This window comes from Bombina bombina, chromosome 4 (genome assembly GCF_027579735.1).
Source record: "Bombina bombina isolate aBomBom1 chromosome 4, aBomBom1.pri, whole genome shotgun sequence".
NCBI lineage: Eukaryota > Metazoa > Chordata > Amphibia > Anura > Bombinatoridae > Bombina > Bombina bombina.
In genome coordinates, this window is record NC_069502.1 from 1156441419 (window position 1) to 1156468131 (window position 26713).

The 26713-nt window shown below is 37.2% G+C and overlaps 1 protein-coding gene and 1 long non-coding RNA gene across 2 annotated transcripts in view; both read left to right on the forward strand.

Annotated features, from left to right (window-relative positions):
- DNAH14 (dynein axonemal heavy chain 14) overlaps window positions 1-26713 on the forward strand; it is a 746387-nt gene that overhangs the window by 84953 nt on the left and 634721 nt on the right. The window contains 3 exon segments of the mRNA XM_053712788.1: window positions 1233-1338; window positions 5787-5988; window positions 25730-25772. Coding sequence (XP_053568763.1) covers window positions 1233-1338; window positions 5787-5988; window positions 25730-25772 — 351 coding nt within the window.
- LOC128658107 (uncharacterized) lies at window positions 1287-25763 on the forward strand. The gene is made up of 3 exons (XR_008402136.1): window positions 1287-1338; window positions 5787-5988; window positions 25730-25763. It is a non-coding gene; the product is annotated as an uncharacterized LOC128658107 (long non-coding RNA).

A 26713-nucleotide genomic window follows, 5' to 3' on the forward strand; every position in this document is an offset into this window, starting at 1 on the left:
ATATTCCCACAAGTAAGGATGACGCCGTGGACCGGACACACCAATGTTGGAGAAAAAGCACATGTTAAAATCTAGTTTAAATTGAACCTGCTACAAACAGGAAGTCCAAGTTTGTGAACAACTGTTATCCAAATATCAGTTATGAAAAATGCCACAGATCTATTGGTGGAGAGGGACACACCTCCACCAGCTTATAAACAACAGATGACACTAATATCAATGTTATGTTTCATGTACGTCAGCATACAGAATGTTCAGCTGAGGTGGAAACAAATCATGTAGCTTGGGACATATTTACTGTGCAATTACATTTGTATTCACCATAAGAATATTGTTAACCTTTTTCCATTTTTTTAAATAAGAAATTTGAATAAAACCTAAATACTGAGAATAAAACTAACTGCAGTGAGACAGTCTCCCCCATTCTATAGAGTAGATTCACTAATGGACAACATTGTTAGCTCCATAGGATAACAAGGGAATGGAAGAGATTGCTCCTCCTGGTGAATTCTTTGGATTGTTATTGAATTTAGGCCACTGCCCTATTTTAAAATAACAAAGACTTTTTTTTAATGATTCATATACAATGTACAATTAAAAAAAACATTTTCTAATTTATAAAATGTTATTCATAGTCTTGTTATCCTTTTGTTGAAAAGGAGGTAGTTAGGCTTAGGAGTGTGCACATCTGGAGCACTTTATGGCTGCAGTTGTTAATTTTTTACCAGTAGGTGGCAGCAGTCTTTGCATACGGAATAATATTGTTAAAAGCATAGTTGCAATGGTGCTGCCATATAGTGTTTTAGACTATTGTTTCTCAACTCCAGTCCTCAAATACCCCTAACAGGACAGGTTTCCATAATATCTGAACTATAGCACAGGTGAAATAATCAGCTGATGCATTAGAGCATGTAAGTAACCATGGTTACTGATCAGCTGATTATTTCATCTGTGCTCTAGTTAAGAGATCATGAAAATCTGGCCTGTTAGTGGTCCTTGAGGGATGGAGTTGGTCTCTCCTGCGCCAGCCTACCACCTTCTTTCCAAAGAAGGATACCAAGAAAATGAAGCAAATTCTATCTTAGAAGTAATATAGAACGTTTTTTTATTCTATGCTCTATCTGATTCATGAAAGAAAAAATGAGTTTCAAGTCTCTTTAGTATTTTAGTCTAACTACTTTAAGATTTGCTCATATTTTACTCTTTTTAAACCTTGACTTATTTGTATGCAGTGAGGAAGCTCAGGAAAAAGATTTACATTCCATTGAGCAATTCAGAGGACCTCAGTCATCTCACAAGAAAATATATCAGCAGGAAAGCTTATCAAAGACTGATGAGGTAGGTGCACGTCATGGTTTTTGTATATGTGTTTGTGTGTATACACATTTTGTTTTGCAAAGATTCATTTGTTTTTCTAATTAAATTAACCCTTTCGTGACAGGGTTAAAGTGCCTACATCGGAACACCTGTTCCGATGTAGACAAATTGAAACTACGCGATCGTGCATACGATCGCGAGATTTCAATTATTGGATCGCATCTGGGGGGCGTCCCTACAACCCTAGGAACGCCCTCCAGACTGCGATCAAGTCCTTGAAGCACAGAAGGCTTAAGGACAGCCGTTAGCTATGACGTTCTATTCCGTAATTATGACGGAATAGAACGGCATAACGGCATTAAAAGGTTAAAACAAATGCAATACTTTTCAAAGTACACTGAAATGGTTGCTTAATTATAAATTGGAAGTTATAGGGATAGTCTAGTCAAAATTAAACTTTCATGATTCAGATAGAGTATGCAATTTTAAGCAACTTTCTAATTTACTCCTATTAACAATTTTTTTTCGTTCTCTTGGTATCTTTATTTAAAAAAACAAGAATGAGCCGGCCCATATTTTGTTCAGCACCTGATTGGTGTCTAAATGTAGCCATGAATCAGCAAGCGCTACTAAGATTCTGAACCAAAAATAGACCGGCTCCTAAGCTTACATTTCTGATTTTTGAAATAAAGATACCAAGAGAACGAAGAAAAATTGATAATAGGAGTAAATTAGAAAGTTGCTTAAAATTGCATGTTCTATCTGAATCATGAAAGTTCAATTTTGACTAGCCTATTCCTTTAATTAGAATATTTTAGTAGACAGTAAACACATAGTTTAAGTAGCCGTTGTGTGGATAATATATATCTGTGGACAATGATTAATAATCAGTGACAAATGATGAGCTGAGGGTAAAGGTGTAGTTTAGCATCCCAAATTCCAGCACATGAATAGGTTCCAACTGGCAGTTATAATGCCCTTGGACGATATTGGAACAGAGCGTTGCGGTGCTCGGGAAAAACTCCACATTTACCTTATATTTTATTTAAACATGTTATATTTTTACTGTGGGAATTACTTCAGAAACTTACACTTTACCATGGGAATTACTTCAGAAAGTAGAAACGTACACTTTACCGTGGGAATTACTTCAGAAAGGTAACGTGAGGGGGACCATGGATAGATTCTCAGCGGCGGTTGCGATGCCTGGGGCAGGTATTGGAACAGATCGCTCTGTTCCAATATCGTTCCTGGGTGCTGCAACACTCTCTTCCAATATCGTTCCCGGGCGCCGCAACCGCCTATCCATGTTCCCCTCCCCCCAGGGCAGGATGGGGTACCTTCCAACCGTGTGCTGCAATTTGGGACGCTAAACTACACCTTTACCGAGCTGAGTTATAGATATTGAAAATTTGAAGTCTTAATTGAACCTAATAAACACATTTAATTGTCAGAGGATTTACAAATAGTAAAGCGACAAAAAAAAAGTAAAAATTAAACTTCCATGGTTTAGATAGATATTTAAAAAGACTTTTCAATTTATTTCTGTTTTCAAATTTATTTCATTCTCTAGGTAAACCTAGGTAGGCAATGCACTACTGGGAAATAGCTGGTGATTGTTTAACACACACATTTCCTCTTGTAATTGGCTCACAAGATATATTTAGCTAGCTCCCTAACATATTGGAGTATTTTTCTAGGTCCAATTATTGCATTGCTGCTGTGAAGCTGACTTTAACTATTTGTTTAACCCATTTGCAGGGGTTAAACATATTTATATGCAAGCTATCGTGCAATAACAAAATGTTCTAACACTATACAAAATGTATGTGCACTTTTATGGGGGATATAATGGACAGTGATTGTTACTAGTACATAAGGAACAGAAAGTATTAAAGGGACATGAAACCCACATTTTTTTCTTTCATGATTCAGATAGAGCAAGTGATTTCTAATTTACTTGGGTTATCTATTTTGTTTATTTGTCTTGGTATCCATTGTCGAAAAGGATACCTAGGTAGGCTCAAGAGCTGCTGATTGGTGGCTGAACATTTATGCCTTGTGTTATTGGCTCTCCCAAAGTGTTCAGCTAGCTCCCAGTAGTGCAATGCTTTATCTGAATCAAAAAATTATTTTTTTTGGGTTTCATATTCCTTTAATGTTGGGCACAGAGGCACAGTATGTGGTAATAATAACTAGAATGGAGAAAACATGGGTTGCTGATGGCCATTGATATTGTTGTAGCTATGGAATACCATTACACATGTAGTAGAAAGATAATTTATGCAGGAGAATAGGTGGCTGACTAATGAGTTACTAGCAGTAGTAATTCCTTCCCTTTGGGAATTTACAGGGATCTGAGGTTGTTGAGCAAACCAAGTCTTACTTCTGCACCCACTCAATAATATATCTATACCGATTGCCAAATATTGAGTTGAATGTCTATTTAAAAATAAGATTGCAGGTCTGATGATCAAAACCTTGCCGGCATGCAGAGAAATGTCACCTAATCTTTGGGGCCTTTTTTTTAAACATTTTGCAATGTAGGTGCCTCTCCCTCACATCCAGAAGTCTGAATAGAGAGACAAACAATTCTCAAGACAAAAATCGCCTTTTTAAAACTCTTGCGGTACTGACCAGACGTATTAGATCATCTCACCAGAGCGGAGAGCTTTAGATCATCAGACCCTCTATCTAGTAGTTTAAAGGGACAGTAAATATTTATTTGTTAATAAAAATATTTAAGAAGTATTTGTGGATACCCTAATGGTGAAAATTAACTGTGCATATAACGTTTTAATAGATGGTTCCCCCAAGCTTTTTTTTTATTATTTTTTTGTAAACTTGTCTTCAGTTATCAGTACAGCCAATCAGAAATGTTCTGATAGCGCCACTACATTGTATAGTGTGCAGGGGTAGATTGATCAGCCGGGCAAATAGGACCTGGACCGAGGGCCCAGCATGTAGGGGGGCCCACAAATGGCATCTCCATGGGTCCTGGTGTGTTGCTTAAGCTGGGGTTGATAGCTACCCTATAATTACCTAAGAAGTTAAGTGTGTGTTTAGTGGAGGCCCTGGCCTCAGAGTGGGTGCCTTGTGCCTGGATGTGGGGTTTGTTGCTCGGGGGCCCTAAAGTGTGGGGGGTCCTTTCAGGGTCTGTCACTGTGAGGGCCATAGAGTGGGAGGTCTGGCCCTGGAGGTTGGGAGCCCTGTCTCTTGTTCTGGACATTAGGGGTTCTGGCCCTAGAGGTTGGGTGGCCTGTTGGGGGGCAGGGTAAGGAGGCTACCATATTTATTTGCATAAATTTGAATACATTTGGGTCAGTGTGAGACAGTGGGGGCCCGTCCCAAATTTTTGCCAGGGGCACTGATTTTTCCCAGTCCGCCCCTGATAGTGTGTGATGCTGGTACTATCATTGGGTTCTGCTAGCTGGGCATAGTACCAGGTGCTTACACTATTTATCGGCACACTGAATACACTGGCATTGGCGGCCGTGGGGGACCTAAGTTTCCTCTCTTACTATAACAAAGTAAACTGTGAGACATAAGATGCATAATTAATATGACCAGAAGTAACATAACACTACTGGAGATCTGTTACTATTGATTTAAAACCATAATGTCATTTAAAGGAACAGAACACAACCCAAAATTGTAAAATAGAAAAAGTAATCATGTGAAGTAAAAAAAAAAAAAGAAGCATAAAACTTTTCCTATAATTTAAGTTTACAAATTAAGAGTTTTGAGAACTGATAGAGTACATGACAAGCTTCACAAACCTAACCCTGCAACATATCTGCCATTAATTGGTTTCAGCAGAAATGATTAGATATTGTCTGAAAACCAACGGAGGGTTTGCTAACATAATGATAATGGCTAACCATGTAGACTTCTGTAAAATTCTGTATTGGCTCCTCGAGATAAGGCAGGTGGTGGGTGGAGTTTAATAATTGAAAAACAATTGTAGCAAACAAGGTGATAATGCATTCCAAAAATCACATTCACACAGTATTTTAATTTTTTGCAAGGCTGCAGAAAAATCTTGTAACTGCAAGGTGTTACGTCCCTTTAAATTGTGTCCTGCATGCACAAGTGAAATAACAGATATACTGGATCTATATTTCTACAGATATTGTAGATTGTCGCTAATAGACGCACAATAACAGTGACGCCAGTAAGCAAATTATCCATAGGATAAGCTTTTCTAGACTGTACAATCTGGTGGTGCAAAACATTTAATCACAAATATCAGTGGTGCAGGGGTATGCTGGGTAACTTCTGCTTATACCGACCTTTATATTTTAGTTATTTTAAATTCTGTTCTCCCCCCTTTGCTCCTCTTCTTTGTCTGAGTAGGGCACTGGACATAGGGAGTGCTACATTCATGAATTTGGATGCATAATGAGTGTTTGTGATATATCTAGTTACTGCAAGCTACTTGTAAATATGAATATCCCTCTTGCTTTTAGCTGCTGATTGACATTAGAAGAATCAATAAAGTCAGACAAGAGCAGGCACCAGTATTTGAAGTGAACGTGGTTCTTCGCAATATATCCGCTCAGGAACTGGCTGAAAAAGGGGATCATTACAAAGGAGATACCACCTGCGCTGTAGAAAACGCAGAAGTAAAGAAACAAGTGACTTTTAATCCAGAGGAAGCAGAGTTCTGCGGTAAGATAAAGCACAGTGCAATATGTGTATCTTTCAAATGTACTGTAATTAGCAAATATAATTCTTTCTTTTAGTATTCTTTATTGAAACTTAGCTTCTTTCCATGGCATAATACCTAGATATAAAAAAATTAAAAAAAGAAAAAAAAAAAGGTTACAACACAATATTGTGATATAATTTTCAAACAGCAAATACAACAACAAAAAAATGAATCACCATATAACCGTCGCTGTTATGAATCAAAATACTTATATTATATGTATGAAAGTGGAGATGTATAGCACAGGATATTCTTCAGATGACTTTCAAAGAGGTATCCTCAGAAAAAAGGGAAGACAAGTCTTATAGCTTAAAACTGTGTTTGAAAATATATCAATCAGATGGAAGCAATGAGATACATCTTCCAGAGCTTTAATCCAGCTCTGAGATATAGGAGCGATATAATAAACCCACTGGCAAGCAGCAGGATCAGATGCTTTAAATAATTTATTAAACTGTATAAAATACAATACAATTGAAAGGCAGTATAGTCACTCCAGGTATAGCACACAATATTAAGGGAGCAGTTAGTTTACGGACATATTGTTTACCAAATTTGAATTAACATACTGACTTCAATCCCCTCTGTGACCAACCTGGATGTCTCCGATGTACGTTTTGCTGCTTATAGTGCAGCTTTTTAAAGGAGTATGATCCTCCCATGCTATTAATTTCCTCCTGTACCTACAGCTCTCTTTAAAGCTGTTGTCGTGTTTTAACTCATTACAGAATACTTGTAAAGCTCTGCATTTTATACTGGCCGCTGCCATCTTGTAGCTTGCATATTGTTGCATCCCTCTGATAGCAGTAGTGCACTTTTACAGATCTGCTTTTTGACAACTATACATTTAACTTCAGTTTAGCTGAAGTATATATATACAGAGAGAAGCGCACTCACAGGAACGAACAACCAGCTCAATACCAATGTTAGCCTGTTCTATAGCGATTTACCACCTGGGTGTAGCTTCTTTTTAGCCCAGTAATGCTTTTCACAGAGTAGAACTTTCCTTTAGTATATCAGTCTGATACCGCCTATTATGGTCAGTCCAGCGCCAAAATACCAGGCAATTCATGAATTCAATGAATGCATCAACCCCAGACTATTGTTTTGGCCTTCATTGTGCCTCGTCAGTGAGGTGTAGCCATGTTCCTCTAAGCCCACTGAGCAAGGAGTCCACGTCTGGTTGCCCCTTTTTCCCTTACGGAGACTAAATACATACAGAGAGAAGCGCACTCATAGGAATGAATAACTGGCTCAATACCATTGTTAGCCTGTTCTATGGTGATTTATCACCTGGGTGCAGCTTCTTTTTAGCCCAGTAATGCTTTTTACAGAGTAGAACTTTCCTGTAGTATATCAGTCTGATCCCGCCTATTATGGTCAGTCCAGCGCCGAAATACCAGGCAATTCCTCTCTGAACAAGGAACACAGCAACCCCAGACAACCGTTTCTGTCTTCACTGGGCCTCGTCAGTAATTAGAAAAAGTGGGATTACATTTGGATTTGTTCAGTGTCAAAATCAATTTTTTTTATTACATACAGGTGATGTTTCAGGGTAAAAAAAACCTTCCTCAGACCATGTTAAAGGGATACTAAATAAAAAGAGAGAAGCGCTCAACCTGGGAACGAACAACAGCATAATAGCTTGTTCTATGGCTAGTTACCACCCAAGAAGCAGCCTCTTTTTGCTCAACATGTGCCTTTCACAGAGAACTTTCCTGTAGCATATCAGTCTGATCCTGACTTCACAGTACAGTCCAGCCCTGAAATACCAGGCAATCCCTCTCTGAACGAGAGAAACAGCAAAACCCCAGACGTACGTTTTGGCCTATTGTGGGCCTCGTCAGTAAGGTGCAGCTAAATCCCTCTAGGCACACTGAGCAACGGGTCCACATCTGGCTTCCCGCATCACCCTTAGGGAGATTTCCCTTAGGGTCATAATTTGCATAAATAAAAAGAGAGATGTGCTCAACCTGGGAACGAACAATAGCATAATAGCTTGTTCTGTGGCTTGTTACCACCCAAGAAGCAGCCTCTTTTTGCTCAACATGTGCCTTTCACAGAGAAGAACTTTCCTGTAGCATATCAGTCTGATCCTGACTTAACAGTGCAGTCCAGCCCCAAAATACCAGGCAATCCCTCTGTGAACGAGAGAAATGGCAAAACCCCAGACATATGTTTCAGCCTATTGTGGGCTTCGTCAGTGAGGTGCAGCCAAATCCCTCTAGGCACACTGAGCAACGGGGCCATGTCTGGCTTCCCGCATCACCCTTAGGGAGACTTCCCTCAGGGTCATAATTTGCATAAATAAAAACAGATAAGCGTTCAACCTGGGAACGAACAACAGCATAATAGCTTGTTCTATGTAAAGGAATACTAAACCCAAAATTTTTCTTTTATGATTCAAATATAGCATGCAGTTTTAAGCAAATTTCTTATTTACTGCTATTATTATTTTTCTTCGTTCTCTTGGTATCTTTATTTGAAAAAGCAGGAATGAAAGCTTTGGAGCCGGCCCATTTTTGGTTCAGCAATCTGGATAGTGCTTTCTGATTGGTGGCTACATGAAAGAAAAAAATTGGGTTTAGTATCCCTTTTATAGTGGGGGGGAAAAACAGACAAAAGCCATAAGCCACACCCCCAACCTCAAAAATTGCACAAAAATTAGTTGTGATGGAAATATTTAAACAAACAATCAAATTATATAAAGTAAATGTTGCAATGTATACATTTATAATGAAACATGTGTTATGTGTTATTGTGAATTAATGTGATAAAGTAACAATAAAGTCTTTGATACATTGTTCAAAAAACAATCAGCCTTATTTTAAGCGTCACTTTAGAGCGAACGCTTTTACACAACAATGGGGAGAGTAACAGTAATTTAGCTAACTTGTTATACTCAATGCAGTATATTATTAACCCCTTAGTAACCAGACCATTTTTCAATTTTCTTACTCTTAAGGACCAGGGCTGTTTTTACATTTCTGCAGTTTTTATGTTTAGCTGTAATTTTCCTCTTACTCATTTACTGTACCCGCACACATTATATACGTTTCTTTTCGCCATTAAATGGACTTTTTTAAAGATACAATTATTTTCATCATATCATATAATTTGCTATAATTTTTTTTATAAAATATGATGAAAAAAATGAAAAAACCCCCACACTTTTTCTAACTTTGACCCCCAAAATCTGTTACATATCTACAATCACCAAAAAACACCCATGCTAAATAGTTTCTAAATTTTGTCCTGAGTTTAGAAATACCCAATGTTTACATGTTCTTTGGTTTTTTTGCAAGTTATAGGGCCATAAATACAAGTAGCACTTTGCTATTTCCAAACCATTTTTTTTTTCTTCAAAATTAGCAATAATTACACTGTAACACTGATATCTGTCTGGAATCCCTGAATAACCCTTCACATGTGTATGTGTATATATATATATATATATATATATATATATATATATATATTTTTTTTTTTTAGTAGACAACCCAAAGTATTGATCAAAGCCTATTTTGGTATATTTCATGCCACCATTTCACCGCCAAATGCGATGAAATAAAGAAGAAAACAATAACTTTTTCATAAACTTTAGGTTTCTCACTGAAATTATTTACAAACAGCTTGTGCAATTATGGCACAAATGGTTGTAAATGTTTCTCTGGGATCCCCTTTATTCAGAAATGACAGACATATAAGGCTTTGACATTGCTTTTTGGTTATTAGAAGGCCGCTAATTGTCGCTGCGCACCATACTTGTATTATGCCCAGCAGTGAAGGAGTTAATTAGGTAGCTTGTAGGGGTCATTTTAGCTTTAGTGTAGAGATCAGCCTCCCATCTGACACATCCCACCCCCTGATCCCTCCCTAATCCCTCTTAAACAGCTCTCTTCCCTCCCCCACCCCCCAAAGGTTACCCCCATCTTAAGTACTGGCAGAAAGTCTGCCAGTATAAAAATAAAAGGTTGGTTTTTTTTGTTTTGTTTTTATATATATTTTCTGCAGAGTAATATCCTCCCTTACCTCCCTACCTCTCTGACCCCCCAAACAACTCTCTAACCCTCCCTCCTCTATCTATTAGCTGCCATGTTAGGTACTGGCAGCTGCCTGCCAGTACCCAGTTTCCTATATTTTTTGTCTTTTTTATTTATTAATAACTATTTTTTTCCGTAGTGTAGCTGCCCCCCCCCTCATTTCCCTACCACCCTACCGCCTCCCAGATCATTTTATTATAAACTAATATCCCCCTCTCCCTCCTTCCCACTTTCCACTTTTTACTTAGTGTAAGCTGTCCCACCCACTCCCACCCCTCTCACGCCCCCCTCCTGCTACTCTCACACACCCTCCTGCCCTCCTCCCGCCCCCTCCAGCGATAGGCCACCCACCCGCCTCACTCCTATCCCTCCCACGCCACCGATTGGCACTATCCCTGGCCAATGCAGAGAGGGCCACAGAGTGGCCCTCCCTGCATCGGTTGCTTAGCAGAGGGTATTACCGAATGCCTCAATATCGAGGCAGCACTGCAATACCCTGAAAGCGGCTGGAAGCGATCATGATCGCTTCCAGCACTTAAAACCCCAGAGGACGTTTTTTGTAGGACGTGCCTGGCATGTCCTCATCGTTAGGGGGTTAAAATACGTTAAACATCATCATCATTGCATATTTCATTGGTCTGTTTAATGTATTTTAATAACATTTACTAAATATATATTTTGATTCTTTGTTTAAAAGTTTCTATGACAACTGTTTTTTGTGCAATTTTTGAGGTTGAGGGTGTGGCTCATGGCCTTTATAAGTTTGTCTGTTTTTTTTTTCACTGTTTTACACGGTTTGAGGAAGGGTTTTTTTTACCCCGAAACGTCACGTACGTATTTATTATGTATGTAATAAAAAAAATTGATTTAGACACTGAGCAAATCCAGTAGGTGCAATCCCTCTGTTTCTAAGATATGAAAGTTTTTTTGATTTGCACCCTGGTTGATGCCTTTTTAAAGTGAGAGTGCAGATATATGTGTATATTATTCATACATACATATATACATACAAACATAGATACATACATACATATATAGAAACATATATACAAACATTACATACATATATAGATACATATATACAAACATTACATACATATATAGATACATACATACATTACATACATACAAACATACATAGATACATACATAAAAACATAGATACATACATACATATATAGAAACATATATACAAACATTACATACATATATAGATACATACATACAAACATTACATACATACAAACATAGATACATACATAAAAACATAGATACATACATACATATATAGATACATATATACAAACATTACATACATATACATATTTGGACACATATGTCTATGTTAAAGCCCTTTGCCTGCCTTTATTTTTCTAACACCTGAGAAGTCATATCTTTGAGCCCTTATAACTTTTTTAGGCAATATCATTTTTGAATATTTTTTATTAAATGGTGTTATGAGTGCAACTGTACTTTGTAATGTATTATTGATGTATTTTGTGACACTTTTTTGTTTTGCGAAACAGTTAACCAGGGGTAATCATTCTAGTGTAAATCGAGATCGCGTTTACTTTCACCTTGTAATATGAGTGGTAAAACCGACGAGAGCAAACACCTGCGATAAACTCCTCGCATAACTGTTAGTGCTCCACTCATAATCTGACCCTTAATCATCCACTTCTAATACCAGATTGTGAGTTATTCTTTGTGTAAGGTCTTGCAAAAGATAACACATTCTGCTCTATGGAATGCACTCTACTTGTAATCTTGCCCACTATGTATATACTTAAAGGGACATGAAACCCACATTTTTTTCTTTCATGATTCAGATAGAGAATACAATTTTAAAATAGTTTCCATTTTACTTCTATTATCAATTTTGCTTCTTTCTCTTGTTATCCTTTGTTGAAGAGATACCAAGTTAGGTAGTGTGCACATGTCAGGAGCAGTACATGACAGGAAATAGTGCTGTCATCTTGCTAATGTATAACATTCTTACAAAACTACTGCCAAACATGTGCACACTCCTGAAATTACCTTCCTGCTTTTAAACAAAGGATTAGGTAGTTTGGAAAACAGCACTCTATATTGGGCACGGGACCCTGGGTCAGCCACCTCCAAATCACAGAGCAAAAAATTACATGGCATGACTAAGGGCTGATTGTAGGCCTGAAACGTTGTCACAGTTTTACACTTTAGACCCTGCCATGAAATAAAGATCAGTTTATGAGTCAATTTGAAGGCTGGAATTCATCTTTATTTTTTGGTTTCAACAAAGGATAACAAGAAAACTTTGATAATAGAAGTAAATTGGAAAGTTGTTTAAAAGTGAATGCTCTATCTGAATCATGAAAGAACATTTTGGGGTTGTAGGTCCCTTTAATGTCTCTTTAAGCAAAGGTTCTATTATAGTACATATATATATTCAAACTGCATTTTATTGGCTTAAACGTGAAGTGAATTCCAACACATTGAAGATTGATCAGCTAAGTTTGTGATTTCCCACAGCATCTGCTTTTGAATTTGTGTCTAGTGTTTTCCTGTAAGAAAAATGATTTCCTCATATTAGTTGTAAACCTTCTGTTCCCTGAGCAGCCTGGTAATTCACACAGTCCATTTGCTGTGTATGAGTATGATGGAAAATCTATTTACAGCTCATTAAGAAGTGGATAAAAATGCGATTACACATCACATACATCAGATCCTTCAGATCACATACATGCACAATTATTCACCGTAAGTAACGTATCATAGTTATTTTATATTAATTCCAAATAATTGTATTAGTTATCCTACCAATTTTTGTATGCAGTAGTTTTGTCGCATCTTGCTAGCGCATTCGAAGAATGGGCAGCCTCAATTTTGAAAGTAAACACACCAATTTTCAATTTCAATTGGTTAATATCTTTAACCAATAACAATTGGGAATTTTGGAGAAGCTCCACATTTTGGAACTTCTGATGTTTATAAAGAGGCTGAAGAAAGAAGTAAGGACATTGTGGTAGTTTTTTTATATTAACTCCTTAAGCCATTTGGATTTAGGTAGTTGCAGGGTACTTTGCCTAGAGTACCTACATCCAAACTTTTGGCTCATGCTGCGGTCTACGCTGTAAGCTTTGATGGTGAGGACTGCAGCCAGAGGCAGAAGGCATCTGCCTTCATATGGTAAGGATGAACTGATCATTATTCCTTTACTATATTAAGGCTGATCGCTGATACAGACAGTGACATTCTGTGTCACTGTCTGTATCGGCTTGTGGTGATGCCATGGCAGGGAAGCGGCAGGTGGCGCATCGCAGGAAGTGGTAGAGGGTTCCATACACTACAGAAAAAATATTTGGTAAGGGATGGGTTCTCTAAGCTAAAGAAATGGTGTGAGGGAGGTGGTCCCTAGTGACAAAGACTTGTGGGGGGGTGGCTGCACTACAGAAACAATTTTTGACTAATAAATAATTTAAACAATTAAGAAAAACACTACAAACTAGGTACTGGCTGCAAGTACCTAAGAAGATGGTGGCTTCTAGTAAGAGGGAGGAGGGTTAGATCACTGTTTGGGGTGGATCAGCGAGGTGGGATCCCTACTTTGAAAATAATAAATAAATGCCCTAAAACTATAGATTGGTAGTAGTAGATTGTGGTGACCAGTGGGTGGGGGGGGGTTAGGGAAGAGAGCGGTTTTGGAAGGGATCAGGGGGTTGGAGGTGTCAGGTGGGAGGGTAATCTCTACACTACAGTTAAAATGAACCTTACAAGCAACCCATGGACTATGGAGTATATCCTAAAGAAGACCAATATGATGGCTGCTATTCAGGCTGTTAGCACAGTTGATGGCAAACATGTGATCAATCTGGAGACAGGATAATAAACTGATTAGAGCCATTGACAGGAATCAAATATTAGGCAGGACAGTAGATTTTACTGAATTAACTGGTACAATCCAGAGACAAGCAGGGTCATATCAGGTATCATGTTGCATGCAGCCTACACATTTTTACAAAAAGCACAGTCCACAAACAGAACAGGATATTTTTTTTGTATCAGTCAAGCAATTAAAAGGGACATCAAAGTGGAAAATAAAATCCTCTAATATGTTAGAGAGCTAGCTAAATTACAAGAGAACTATGTGTGTAGCCACCAATCACTAGCTAGCTCCCAGCAGTGCATTGCTGCTGCTGAGCATATGTACATATGCTTTAAAACTAATGATTCAAAGAGAACAAAATACATTTGATAACAAAGTGTCTTAAAAGTAAGACCTTAATCAAAATATATCTGCAATTTCCTCCCAAAAGTGAAAAGAAAAAGTTTTTTCCTTTCTGACCGCATTGGGAGCCGAGTTTCTCGAGTGATCACAATGCTATAATGTTCCGTTTGTTAAAACCCCATAGCCGTAAAGAGTTTTCAACCAAAAAGCTCCTGAAAAGGACCTTTTCGGTTGTGTAAAGTATCAGTTTTTTCAAACTAGAAACTGGGGAGGTCTTGCAACACTGAAAGATACAATAGCCCATTCACACCTCTTAAGGTTACATAATTGCTCTATTCATGTAACCCTTATACTCATTTACATGTGTGACTTTAATCTATTGTCATCACATTACATCTTTAACACTTATTCATATGAACTCCATATGTTTCTTCCCATGATAGGCATGTCTATTGTCACTTCAGGATACCAACATCTATAAAAGGAGTGATTCTATATTTCATTTTTAATACTTGATTCCCATATAAAACTTTATCACAAAGATGCAATCTTCTTTAAGGGTCTTGCAGGAAGATACAAAGTAGCAAGGCAGCAGGGTCTCTATGTATAATTCCATAGGGAAAATAGTTGGGGGGTTCTAAGGTTCCATTTGTGAGTAGCAACACAAAAGTGTTAATTGGGTTTATTCCAATCCATGAAATAAAAGGATCTGACGTGTCTCAGGTATTCTGGAATACAAATGTGTTTTTCTGCTATTTCTCAGGCAAGTGAAAAACTGAAAAAAGCTTTAAGGGTGTAAGGTGTTGGTTTCATGGGGGGAGTGTCAGGTCAGGCCAAAGCCACGGGCCCACTGTACCACCTGAAGCAGATGTAGATTATGTGATAAGGATATCCTTAGAACATACTCAGACCATGCAGCAATGATCCAAAAACTATTGATCTTTATTGAAAGTCACACAACATGTCTTATAGCCTTCAGTAACAGTAGATAGAGTTAACATGGTGACACGTTAGGACCGCGTCATTTTACACATTTATACACAGTGTTATTCTAGAAAGTTACTAGCTCTAAACAATCTACATAGCCGAAACAATAAATGCATCTGCGAGAACAACAAGGTTGTTCGTTTAACCATCTTATTGAGATAATACCCTCCTGGGCATAGTGCCAGGGACATCTACAAGGTTAGCTAGCTTTGCAGAAGAAAATGACAAGCATATATTTCTTACTACATAATAACCCATTATAATAAAGTTTAATCATTACAGGATGTATGCAAAGAACAAGATGGCGCTAGTCAGGTTCACATTAACCCCTAACAAAGGCTGCTCTTGTTTGCTGAATAAATAAAAAACCTGCATTTCTCTTAAAAAGACTCCCAAGTTTAAGATAGTTTCCATTTCTCCAGTAATGTAGTAGTATTGTCTTTATCTAGGCAATGAGATATCCACTTTGTTTTTTAACAAATTAAAAATGTATTCATGCTTCAATGTTGTCATCTGGTTAAATTGTCAGATATATTTCTATGTATACCTTTTAAGGATGTTCCTTTTTTCATTAAACACAACAGGTTCTGCAATACTAAACTATCAATATGTTTAAAATTTCTGTGGAGTGTTGGTATTTTTTTATATCTTGTATTGCAGTTTTATAAACTCTTACAGAAGTGTATTTTTTGGGACCACATAATGCAATGTTTATTGTTTAAAGGGACAGTAAAGTCATAATTAGACAATCATGATTTAGACAGAACATACCATTTTAAACAACGTTCCAATTTACTTCTATTATTTAATGTTCTTCCTTCTCTTGTTATCCTTTGCTGAAAGGTTTATCTTGGAAAGCTCAGGAGCATCAAAGAACCTATGTTCTAGCTGCTGATTGGTGGCTGCATATATATATATACCGATTGTTATTGGCTCACCCATGTGTTCTGTTAGAAACTAGTAGTGCATTGTTGCTCCTTCAACAAATGATACCAAGAGAATTAAGAAAATGTAATAATAGTAATAAAAGTATTTTAAAATGGTATGTTCTACTTAATCATGAAAGAAAAATGTTGGATTTCATGTCACTTTGTGGGGTAGATTTACTAATGTGCGAGCGGACATGATACAATGTAGTGTATCATGTCTGCTGCACATCGATAAATGCCGACAGTATATGCTGTTGGCATTTATCATTGCACCAGCAGACGGACAGGTTATGGAGCAGCGGTCTTTAGAAACACCGGGCATCAAGCTCCGTATGGAGCTTGATAAATATGCCCCTAAGAATGGAGGAAGATTATTGAATCCGAAAAAGGGTTAAACACATATTTAAACTCCTGCTGGTGAGCCATAAGCATTTCAGCTCCCAAGCAGAACACTGGATATTTTTGGATTGTGCAGCTGCCACTTCTGATTGGTTCACCAACCGTGTTCTGCTCTGCAGCTGCAGTGCTTGTGATTCTGAGAGGGGTGACTATGGGCTAGATTTACATACGGAGTGCAAGTATGCACTTCCACAAGCGACATATTTGCACTCCGTTTTATCTCTTTAAATGTACACATATATATACAGTGTATAAAGAGATTTCTATGTAAATAAATGTGTCACATAGGATCCCTATGTAAAAGTACCTTCAGCCCTTATAACTTATCCGTGCTATATTCTTATAAAACAATGTTTATCAGACAGTATTAATGTGAGTGTTTAAGAAAGAAGGGTTAAAGGAGGGCGCTAAAAGCCAAAGATATCAACACTAAGATTGAAATTTAACAATATTTATTTAAAACATATATGAAGATTATATAAAAGGGACGTCTCCCTGTGGAATATAAAATAAAATTTATTACTGCTGAATTGCTAATACGATCAACTTAAAATCAAATTAAAGCATTACATATTCGGCTCTATTAAAACAACTTAATATGGGAAGCAAATAGCTGTGTGGAAATTGCTAAATAGCGTTAACTTGCTGCTAGCGACTATCTTCGCCACAGAAGGAAAGAAAATAACTATGTATCGATAAATTATTATTACTGTTAAATATTATCGTTCATGAAAGAATAATAGTCTCTTATAGAGGTATGGTTTTCGTAGAAATGAATCACTAAAATGCCAGTATCAAGTGTATATGGTTGCTTGAAAGGATATCCATATACCTCTTATCCTTCAAATAATAAAGATGACGTTTTCTTTAAAAGTTAGTTTGTACAGATTATCTCTCTATTAGGCATGAGTAGTGATGTACTCCTTATAGATATATAGTACGTTACCCAAATTCTTCTCAGTGGGGTGAAGTTCACTCGTCGCTCGGTATTTTCCTCGAGCGAGTCAGACTGAGATTTGTCGGCGTCTGACATCACCAAAAGATGTTCCGGTTAGGGAAAAAAGGCCGGTTCCTACGCTGTTTCCGGCCTTTTTTCCCTAACCAGAACATCTTTTGGTGACGTCAGACGCCGACAAATCTCAGTCTGACTCGCTCGAGGAAAATACCGAGCGACGAGTGAACTTCACCCCACTGAGAAAAATTTGGGTAACGTACTATATATCTATAAGGAGTACATCACTACTCATGCCTAATAGAGAGATAATCTGTACAAACTAACTTTTAAAGAAAACGTCATCTTTATTATTTGAAGGATAAGAGGTATATGGATATCCTTTCAAGCAACCATATACACTTGATACTGGCATTTTAGTGATTCATTTCTACGAAAACCATACCTCTATAAGAGACTATTATTCTTTCATGAACGATAATATTTAACAGTAATAATAATTTATCGATACATAGTTATTTTCTTTCCTTCTGTGGCGAAGATAGTCGCTAGCAGCAAGTTAACGCTATTTAGCAATTTCCACACAGCTATTTGCTTCCCATATTAAGTTGTTTTAATAGAGCCATATATGTAATGGTTTAATTTGATTTTAAGTTGATCGTATTAGCAATTCAGCAGTAATAAATTTTATTTTATTTTATATTCCACAGGGAGACGTCCCTTTTATATAATCTTCATATATGTTTTAAATATATTGTTTTAAATAAATATTGTTAAATTTCAATCTTAGTGTTGATATCTTTGGCTTTTAGCGCCCTCCTTTAACCCTTTTTTCTTAAATCTGACAATCATTAGGGATATTGTCTATAAAGGGGGTGTTTGATATCATTTGTCCTAGCGCACCTTAATATATTTCTTTTTTTTTTAAATGTGAGTGTTACTGTACTCTGTAACATATTTTTTAGGTGTTTTGTGCAACCTTTTTAACATAAAGTGACATAACAAGTTGGGATACAGACAAAATATAATAATATGTACTTTAATTACTTTACCTGCAAATTTATACTGCAGAGCCTCGCCACTAACCCTTTCTTTTTAGTTTCCGGATTGTACAGCTCTAACTCCCCCCACACATTCCTCTTTATGGCTGTAACTATATCCACCATTGATATGGTAGAATGCAAGACTTTAGCACTCATTATCTGCTGGAGCATGCCTAGAAACGAATTAGCTGCTGTGAACTCAGTTGAAATACAATACCCGTGTTTCTTATGTTAAACACTGATAAGGGGGGTGGATCAAACTACTCCCGACAACATGGCTTTGTAAGCAATTTTGCTTATTTTTGAAAATTATTTTAAAATACTTGCCAGCAATTTTTAAACAATTTTTTTATGCAAACTATTTTTACTTAATTAGCCCTTTTAGGATATGCACAGATCTTAACATGTTTTATGGCACTTTAACCAGAGGTCTTAACAATGCACAAAACGTGATTGCCACCTCAGGGCCACATTTACTACCCACTTGTAATATTAGTAGTGTTTGTGATTCGGTAGAGCATAAAAATCCAATTGACCTAATTTGCTTCTTTCTCTTTGTATCCTTTGTGGAAAAGAAGGTTTAAGAGCAGCAATGCACTACTGGGAGGTAACTGCTGATTGGTGCCTGCACATATATGTCTCATTGGCTCACCAGACGTGCTCAGCTAGCTTCCTGGAATGCATAGCTGCTTATTTAATTAAGGATACCAAGAGAATGAAGCAAGTAAATTTGAAAGTTGTATAAAACTGCATGAACTTTTGGAAACATGAAAAATAATGTTTTTTTTATGTCCCTTTAAATAGTTATCTAGGGTCAGTATTTATTATTATTATTATTATTATCAGTTATTTGTAGAGCGCCAACAGATTCTGCAGTGCAATAACATGCAAAAGTAGCATTTATAAGAGCAAATTGCTAGAGGGCCCAAGAGTTGCACTGTTGTAAATCACCCTACAAAAAGGTAATATAAAAACAACATGCTCTAACAAATTCTCGGCGAGATTACGAGTTTTGCGTTAGCCTTAAAAAGCAGTGTTAAGGGGTCCTAACGCTGCTTTTTATCTAACGCTGGTATTACAAGTTTGGCAGGTAGAGGCTCACCGCTCACTTTTCTTCCGCGACTTTTCCATACCGCAAATTCCCTTACGTCAATTGCGTATCCTATCTTTTCTATGGGATTTGCCTAACGCTGGTATTACAAGTCTTGGAAGAAGTGAGCGGTAGACCCTCTCCTGTCAAGACTTCTACCACATATAAAAGTCAGTAGTTTAGAGTTTTATGGGCTAACGCCGTAACATAAGACTCTTAACTAAAGTGCTACAAAGTACACTAACACCCATAAACTACCTATTAACCCCTAAACCGAGGCCCCCCACATCGCAAACACTATAATAAATATTTTTAACCCCTAATCTGCCGACCGGACATCGCCGCCACCTACATTATACTTATGAACCCCTAATTTGCTGCCCCTAACATCGCCGACGCCTACATTATATTTATTAACCCCTAATCTGCCACCCCAACGTCGCCGCAACCTAACTATACTTATTAACCCCTAATCTGCCGACCGGACATCGCCGCTACTTTAATAAATGTATTAACCCCTAAACCGCCGCACTCCCGCCTCGCAAACACTAGTTAATTTTTATTAACCCCTAATCTGCCTGCCCTAACATCGCCGACACCTACTTACATTTATTATCCCCTAATCTGCCACCACCAACATCGCTGCTACTATAATAAAGTTATTAACCCCTAAACCCTAACCCTAACACCCCCCTAATTTAAATATAATTTAAATACATATAAATAAAATTACTACAATTAAATAAATTATTCCTATTTAAAACTAAATACTTACCTGTAAAATAAACCATAAGATAGCTACAATATAATTAATAATTACATTGTAGCTATCTTCTGATTTATTGTTATTTTACTGGCAACTTTGTATTTATTTTAACTAGGTACAATAGTTATTAAATAGTTATTAACTATTTAATAACTACCTAGCTAAAATAAGTACGAAATTACCTGTAAAATAAATCCTAACCTAAGTTACAATTACACCTAACACTACACTATCATTACAACCCACCACCCACACACCCCTACTATAAAACCCACCCAATACCCCCTTAAAAAAACTAACACTACCCCATTGAAGATCACCCTACCTTGAGCCGTATTCACCCAGCCGGGCACCAGTGGTCATCCAATCCGTCCAGAAGTCTTCATCCGATGGGCCAGAAGAGGACATCCAGACTGGCAGAAGTCTTCATCCTATCCGGGCAGAAAAGGACATCCGGACCGGGAGAAGGCTTCATCCAAGCGGCATCTTCTATCTTCATCCATCTGACGAGGAACGACTCCATCTTGAAGACCTCCGGCGCGGAACATACTTCTAGGCCGATAAACTAACGACGAATGACGGTTCCTTTAAATGACGTCCTTTAAATGACGACCTTGCATTCTATTGGCTGATCCAATTAGCCAATCGGATTGAAGTTCAATCCGATTGGCTGATTAAATCAACCAATCAGATTTTTCTTACCTTAATTCCGATTGGCTGATAGAATCCTATCAGCCAATCGGAATTCGAGGGACGCCATCTTGGATGACGTCATTTAAAGGAACAGTCATTTGTCGTTAGTTCGTCGGCCTAGAAGGATGTTCCGCGCCGGAGGTCTTCAAGATGGAGTCGTTCCTTGTCAGATGGATGAAGATAGAAGATGCCGCTTGCATGAAGCCTTCTCCCGGTCCGGATGTCCTCTTCTGCCCGGATCGGATGAAGACTTCTGCCGGTCTGGATGTCCTCTTCTGGCCCATCGGATGAAGACTTCTGGACGGATCGGATGACCACTGGTGCCTGGCTGGGTGAAGACGGCTCAAGGTAGGGTGATCTTCAATGGGGTAGTGTTAGGTTTTTTTAAGGGGATATTGGGTGGGTTTTAGAGTAGGGGTGTGTGGGTGGTGGGTTGTAATGTTGAGGGGGGTATTGTATTCTTTTTTTTACAGGTAAAAGAGCTGATTACTTTGGGGCAATGCCCCGCAAAAGGCCCTTTTATGGGCTATTTGTAATTTAGTATAGGGTAGGGCTTTTTATTATTTTGGGGGGCTTTTTTATTTTATTAGGGGGCTTAGATTAGGTGTAATTAGTTTAAACTTCTTGTAATTTTTTTTATTTTCTGTAATTTAGTGGGGGGGGTTTTCTGTAATTTAGTGTTTGTTTTTTTTCCCGTAATTTAGTTTATTGTATTTAATTGTAATTAATTGTAGGTAGTTTAGGTAATTTATTTAATGATAGTGTAGTGTTAGGTGTAATTGTAACATAGGTTAGGATTTATTTTACAGGTAATTTCGTACTTATTTTAGCTAGGTAGTTATTAAATAGTTAATAACTATTTAATAACTATTGTACCTATTTAAAATAAATACAAAGTTGCCTGTAAAATAAAAATAAATCATAAGATAGCTACAATGTAACTATTAATTATATTGTAGCTATCTTATGGTTTATTTTACAGGTAAGTATTTAGTTTTAAATAGGAATAATTTATTTAATTGTAGTTATTTATTTAGATGTATTTAAATTATATTTAAATTAGGGGGGTGTTAGGGTTAGACTTAGGTTTAGGGGTTAATAACTTTATTATAGTAGCGGCGACGTTACGTTGGTGGTGGCAGATTAGGGGTTAATAAATGTAAGTAGGTGTCAGCGATGTTAGGGCAGGCAGATTAGGGGTTAATAAAAATTAACTAGTGTTTGTGAGGCGGGAGTGCAGTGGTTTAGGGGTTAATACATTTATTAAAGTAGAGGCGATGTCCAGTCGGCAGATTAGGGGTTAATAAGTCTAGTTAGGTTGCGGCGACGTTGGGGGCGGCAGATTAGGGGTTAATAAATATAATGTAGGTGGCGGCGGTGTCCGGAGCGGGAGATTAGGGGTTAATAATATAATGCAGGTGGCGACGATGTCGGGGGTGGCAGATTAGGGGTTAATAAGTGTAAGATTAGGGGTGTTTAGACTCGGGGTTCATGTTAGGGTGTTAGGTGTAGACTTAGAAAGTATTTTCCCTTAGGAAACAATGGGGCTGCGTTAGAAGCTGGACGCTGCTTTTTTGCAGGTGTTAGGTTTTTTTTCAGCCGTCTCAGCCCCATTGTTTCCTATGGGGAAATTGTGCATGAGCACGTTTAGCCAGCTTACCGCTACCGTAAGCAACGCTGGTATTACAGTGAGAAGTGGAGCTAAATTTGCTCAACGCTCACTTTTCTGAGGCTAACGCAGCCATTCAGAAGACTTGTAATACCAGCGTTTTCTTAAGTGAGCGGTGGATAAAAAAGGCTCGTTAGCACTGCAAGTCTTTACCAACAAAACTCGTAATCTGGCAGTCTGTGTACTTTTTGCAGTTGAACGTCCCTTTTAATTAATTTAAATATTAATTTAGAGATCCAGGCCCCAGTCAGTGTACGTTTGGTCAGTAAGGCAGCCAACATGAGCCACAGTGTTGCTCTTTTTGCTACCAAAAGCTAACAAATGTGAACCATAGATCTTGTTACCCCAGTGACCTCGATGCAGTAAAGCTCTTTTGTTTAATTCATAAAAATACACAATTGAGTTGAAAGCTTAGTAACAAGTTCACTATTACTAGATAAGACAAATTCATTATAATTGAAAGGTTGTGAATGAATTAGTTCACATGTCTAGACCTTGTTTATGAATAAGTGAAAATATCCCAATAAAGGGATATAAAAGAGCGCTGGTGTTTAAAAGGAAAACAATATACAATTTAAAACCAAATATTGTACTTTTGATATAGTAGATCAGGTCTACCGTATTAGTCCTGTTTACTGTCCATATGCTGGTGGTAAATAGGGAATAAAGATGTCCTCTTGAAAGGAATAATGAATCAGGCTGCTCCTCTTAATCCCAGAGAGTGTGGAACAACTGTTAAAGAAGAATAAAGAGAGGGCGCCACAATAGCGTGATATCGTCTGGAATGCAGGTACAGATAAAAGTAGGTATTATGCTTACCAGATGGTGTGGCACTGTACTGTAACCAGTGCAAGAGAGCAGGCTAGCACTTAACAGTGGCTAGTACACTGTAGGAGCCAGGCTCCAAAGGCACTTGTCCTAGTTGCAACTTGGTGTTTGTCTCCTGTTGTCTGGACTTCAGGTGCTGCAAAGGAGTAATCTTATGTGTGTTGTTCAGTTGGTATGTGTGAACCACAACACAGACAACTTCAAATAAAATTGACTTTTAATATTTTATGACGCGTTTCTCAACCTACAGGGGTTGTTTCATCAGATAAAAAGTGAATGTCATCATTAACAATTGTTGGCAATTTATACAGATTTGTGTATCAAAAGAGGAAGTTGTCATCAAATATGTAATCCAATAGAAAAACATTTGTGTGCATTCAGCTGTGGAACCAACACAGGATCCCAGCTGTTACAATTTAAAAAATTAGACTAATTTGCAAGGTTGTATGTGTATGAGAATCTAAAATTTAACCTATTAGTTGCAAAATGAGTGAAATAAAACAATCTTGTCACTTTATGTTTACTACCATTTATTACATATGTAACCTCACTGAATTGTTTGTTATAATAGATGCTATTCATTTGCATTTAAAAGATAATATATTTGGTTAAAAATGTTGGCAGATAAAAAGTGTGTGTGTTGGAAGTAAAGTACTTCATAATACAATTCTGAATGGGAGACAGAGTTTTAGACCTGTTGTTTATATTTAAGCATATGAAAAATGTTAAATCTTTGTAGAAGATAGAAAGTGTGTATGTGTGAAGTAAAGTAATTTATAATCAAAATCTAAATGGGAAACTAAGTTTTGAACCTGTTGTTTGTATTTAAGCATATGAAAAATATTAAATTCTTGTAGAAGATGTATGCTTGTATAGATGGTCACTTTGTTTACTTTAATAGTTGTTGTATAAACACATATTAATTTGTGTGGTGAACACTATTCTTTATAAATTGTGTGTATATATGTATTTAAAAAAAAAAAGATAAAAAGAGGAAGAAAATGTGTGTATGTCAAAAATAAAAAGTGATTCATTGAATCTAGATGGGAATCTGATCATCTAACCTGTTGTTTGCATTGTGAATATGAAAATTAAAAATGTTGTATTAGAAATAGCTATTTTTGTAGCCCCAAAGTGATTAGTTATAGTGGGTTGATGCATGTTTGAACTCAATGAAATATTTTAATAGAATAAACATTCTAAATCTAGAAAATATGTTTGTACATTGTGATGCCTATACACAAAATAAATTGTACAATGAATAGGAAAATTTTGGTGTATGTATATCCATGCACACATAATTATAATTATTTTACTCATTTTGCAACTAATAGGTTAAATTTTAGATTCTCATACACATACAACCTTGCAAATTAGTCTAATTTTTTAAATTGTAACAGCTGGGATCCTGTGTTGGTTCCACAGCTGAATGCACACAAAGGTTTTTCTATTGGATTACATATTTGATGACAACTTCCTCTTTTGATACACAAATGTGTATAAATTGCCAACAATTGTTAATGATGACATTCACTTTTTTATCTGATGAAACAACCCCTGTAGGTTGAGAAACGCGTCACAAAATATTAAAAGTCAATTTTATTTGAAGTTGTCTGTGTTGTGGTTCATACATACCAACTGAACAACACACATAAGATTACTCCTTTGCAGCACCTGAAGTCCAGACAACAGGAGATAAATACCAAGTTGCAACTAGGACAAGTGCCTTTGGAGCCTGGCTCCTACAGTGTGCTAGCCACTGTTAAGTGCTAGCCTGCTCTCTTGCACTGGTTACAGTACAGTGCCACACCATCTGGTAAGCATAATACCTACTTTTATCTGTACCTGCATTCCAGACGATATCACGCTATTGTGGCGCCCTCTCTTTATTCTTCTTGTTTATGAATAATCTGTCTTTTGAGGCAATAAACATTTGGAACTATAATTTCTTATAAATCTGGCCTGTTAGTGACACAGAGACCTAAAACTGAATTGATTTTTATATTCAGTTTGTTGTTCAAGCTCCTGATTTAAGGGTTATTTCTCTCTACAGTTTCAATGAATATTGTGTTAGTAAAGAATGTATTTTTTTTTATAGGGTCTGAAGAATCTGATGAGGAAGAGGAGGCAGCATCAGTAAGGTAAGGTTATAGAAGGTGTTTGTATTCAAATATAGAGGCCTATGTCACACGGTGTGAAGTTCTAGTTACTGTTCTTCATTCACATCCATTCAAAGCAATTCCAGACCATTAGAAAACCATTAATAAACCCAGTTATTATGTAGTTTCAAAGCGATTTTGCATTATGAAATCTCTCCCTACGGCTTTGCATTGAGACAGTGTAACTCCACTATTCCATGGCATCAACAGCTTTTAAAGTGTCAGTAGATGAAGGTGTGTTACGGCTCACATATAGTTAGACTGAAATCTTATGAGCACAAACAGGTAAAAATAATTTTAATCACATTTGTAAAAATAAAGTTATATATATTTCAAATTACCCAAAACGTTCGTTATATAAATGCAATCTCGCCCGTGATCGAGCCGATCCTGCAGTTGGAGTGTAATCTAGGCTCACAGTCCGTCCCATGGGAAGAGCTAATCACGCCCCTAGTAACGCCCATTTATGCGCATTCACGGTCTATTTCCAGGCAAGTTATTCTCGCTGTAAAGTCAAACTGTGCATGCGCAATACCTGCACTAGAGCGTAATGCTAGAGTTCCTGTGTAGCTTGATATTGCACATGCCCAGTATGTCTCCAACAAGCCCTGTCAATCAAGGAACACGCCCCTTGACACTGAATTAGCTGTGCGGTCGATTCATAGGGGATAGGTTAGGAAGATGCAGCTTAAAAAAAAAATAAAAAAAATTACATTACCGGCATTGGGCGGCCAGGGTTCAGAAGATGAAAGTGAGTTTCGTTAAGATTTTAATAACGATCTACGTTTGCAAAGGTGATATACAGCTAGATTGTTATATTTACATGTGGCATTTAGAAATATATAAAGGAAAAACCTAGGTTTACTGTCCCTTTAAAGCTGTTGGCTTCTTAAAGTGAATGTCAATTTTGATGCTAAAGTGCC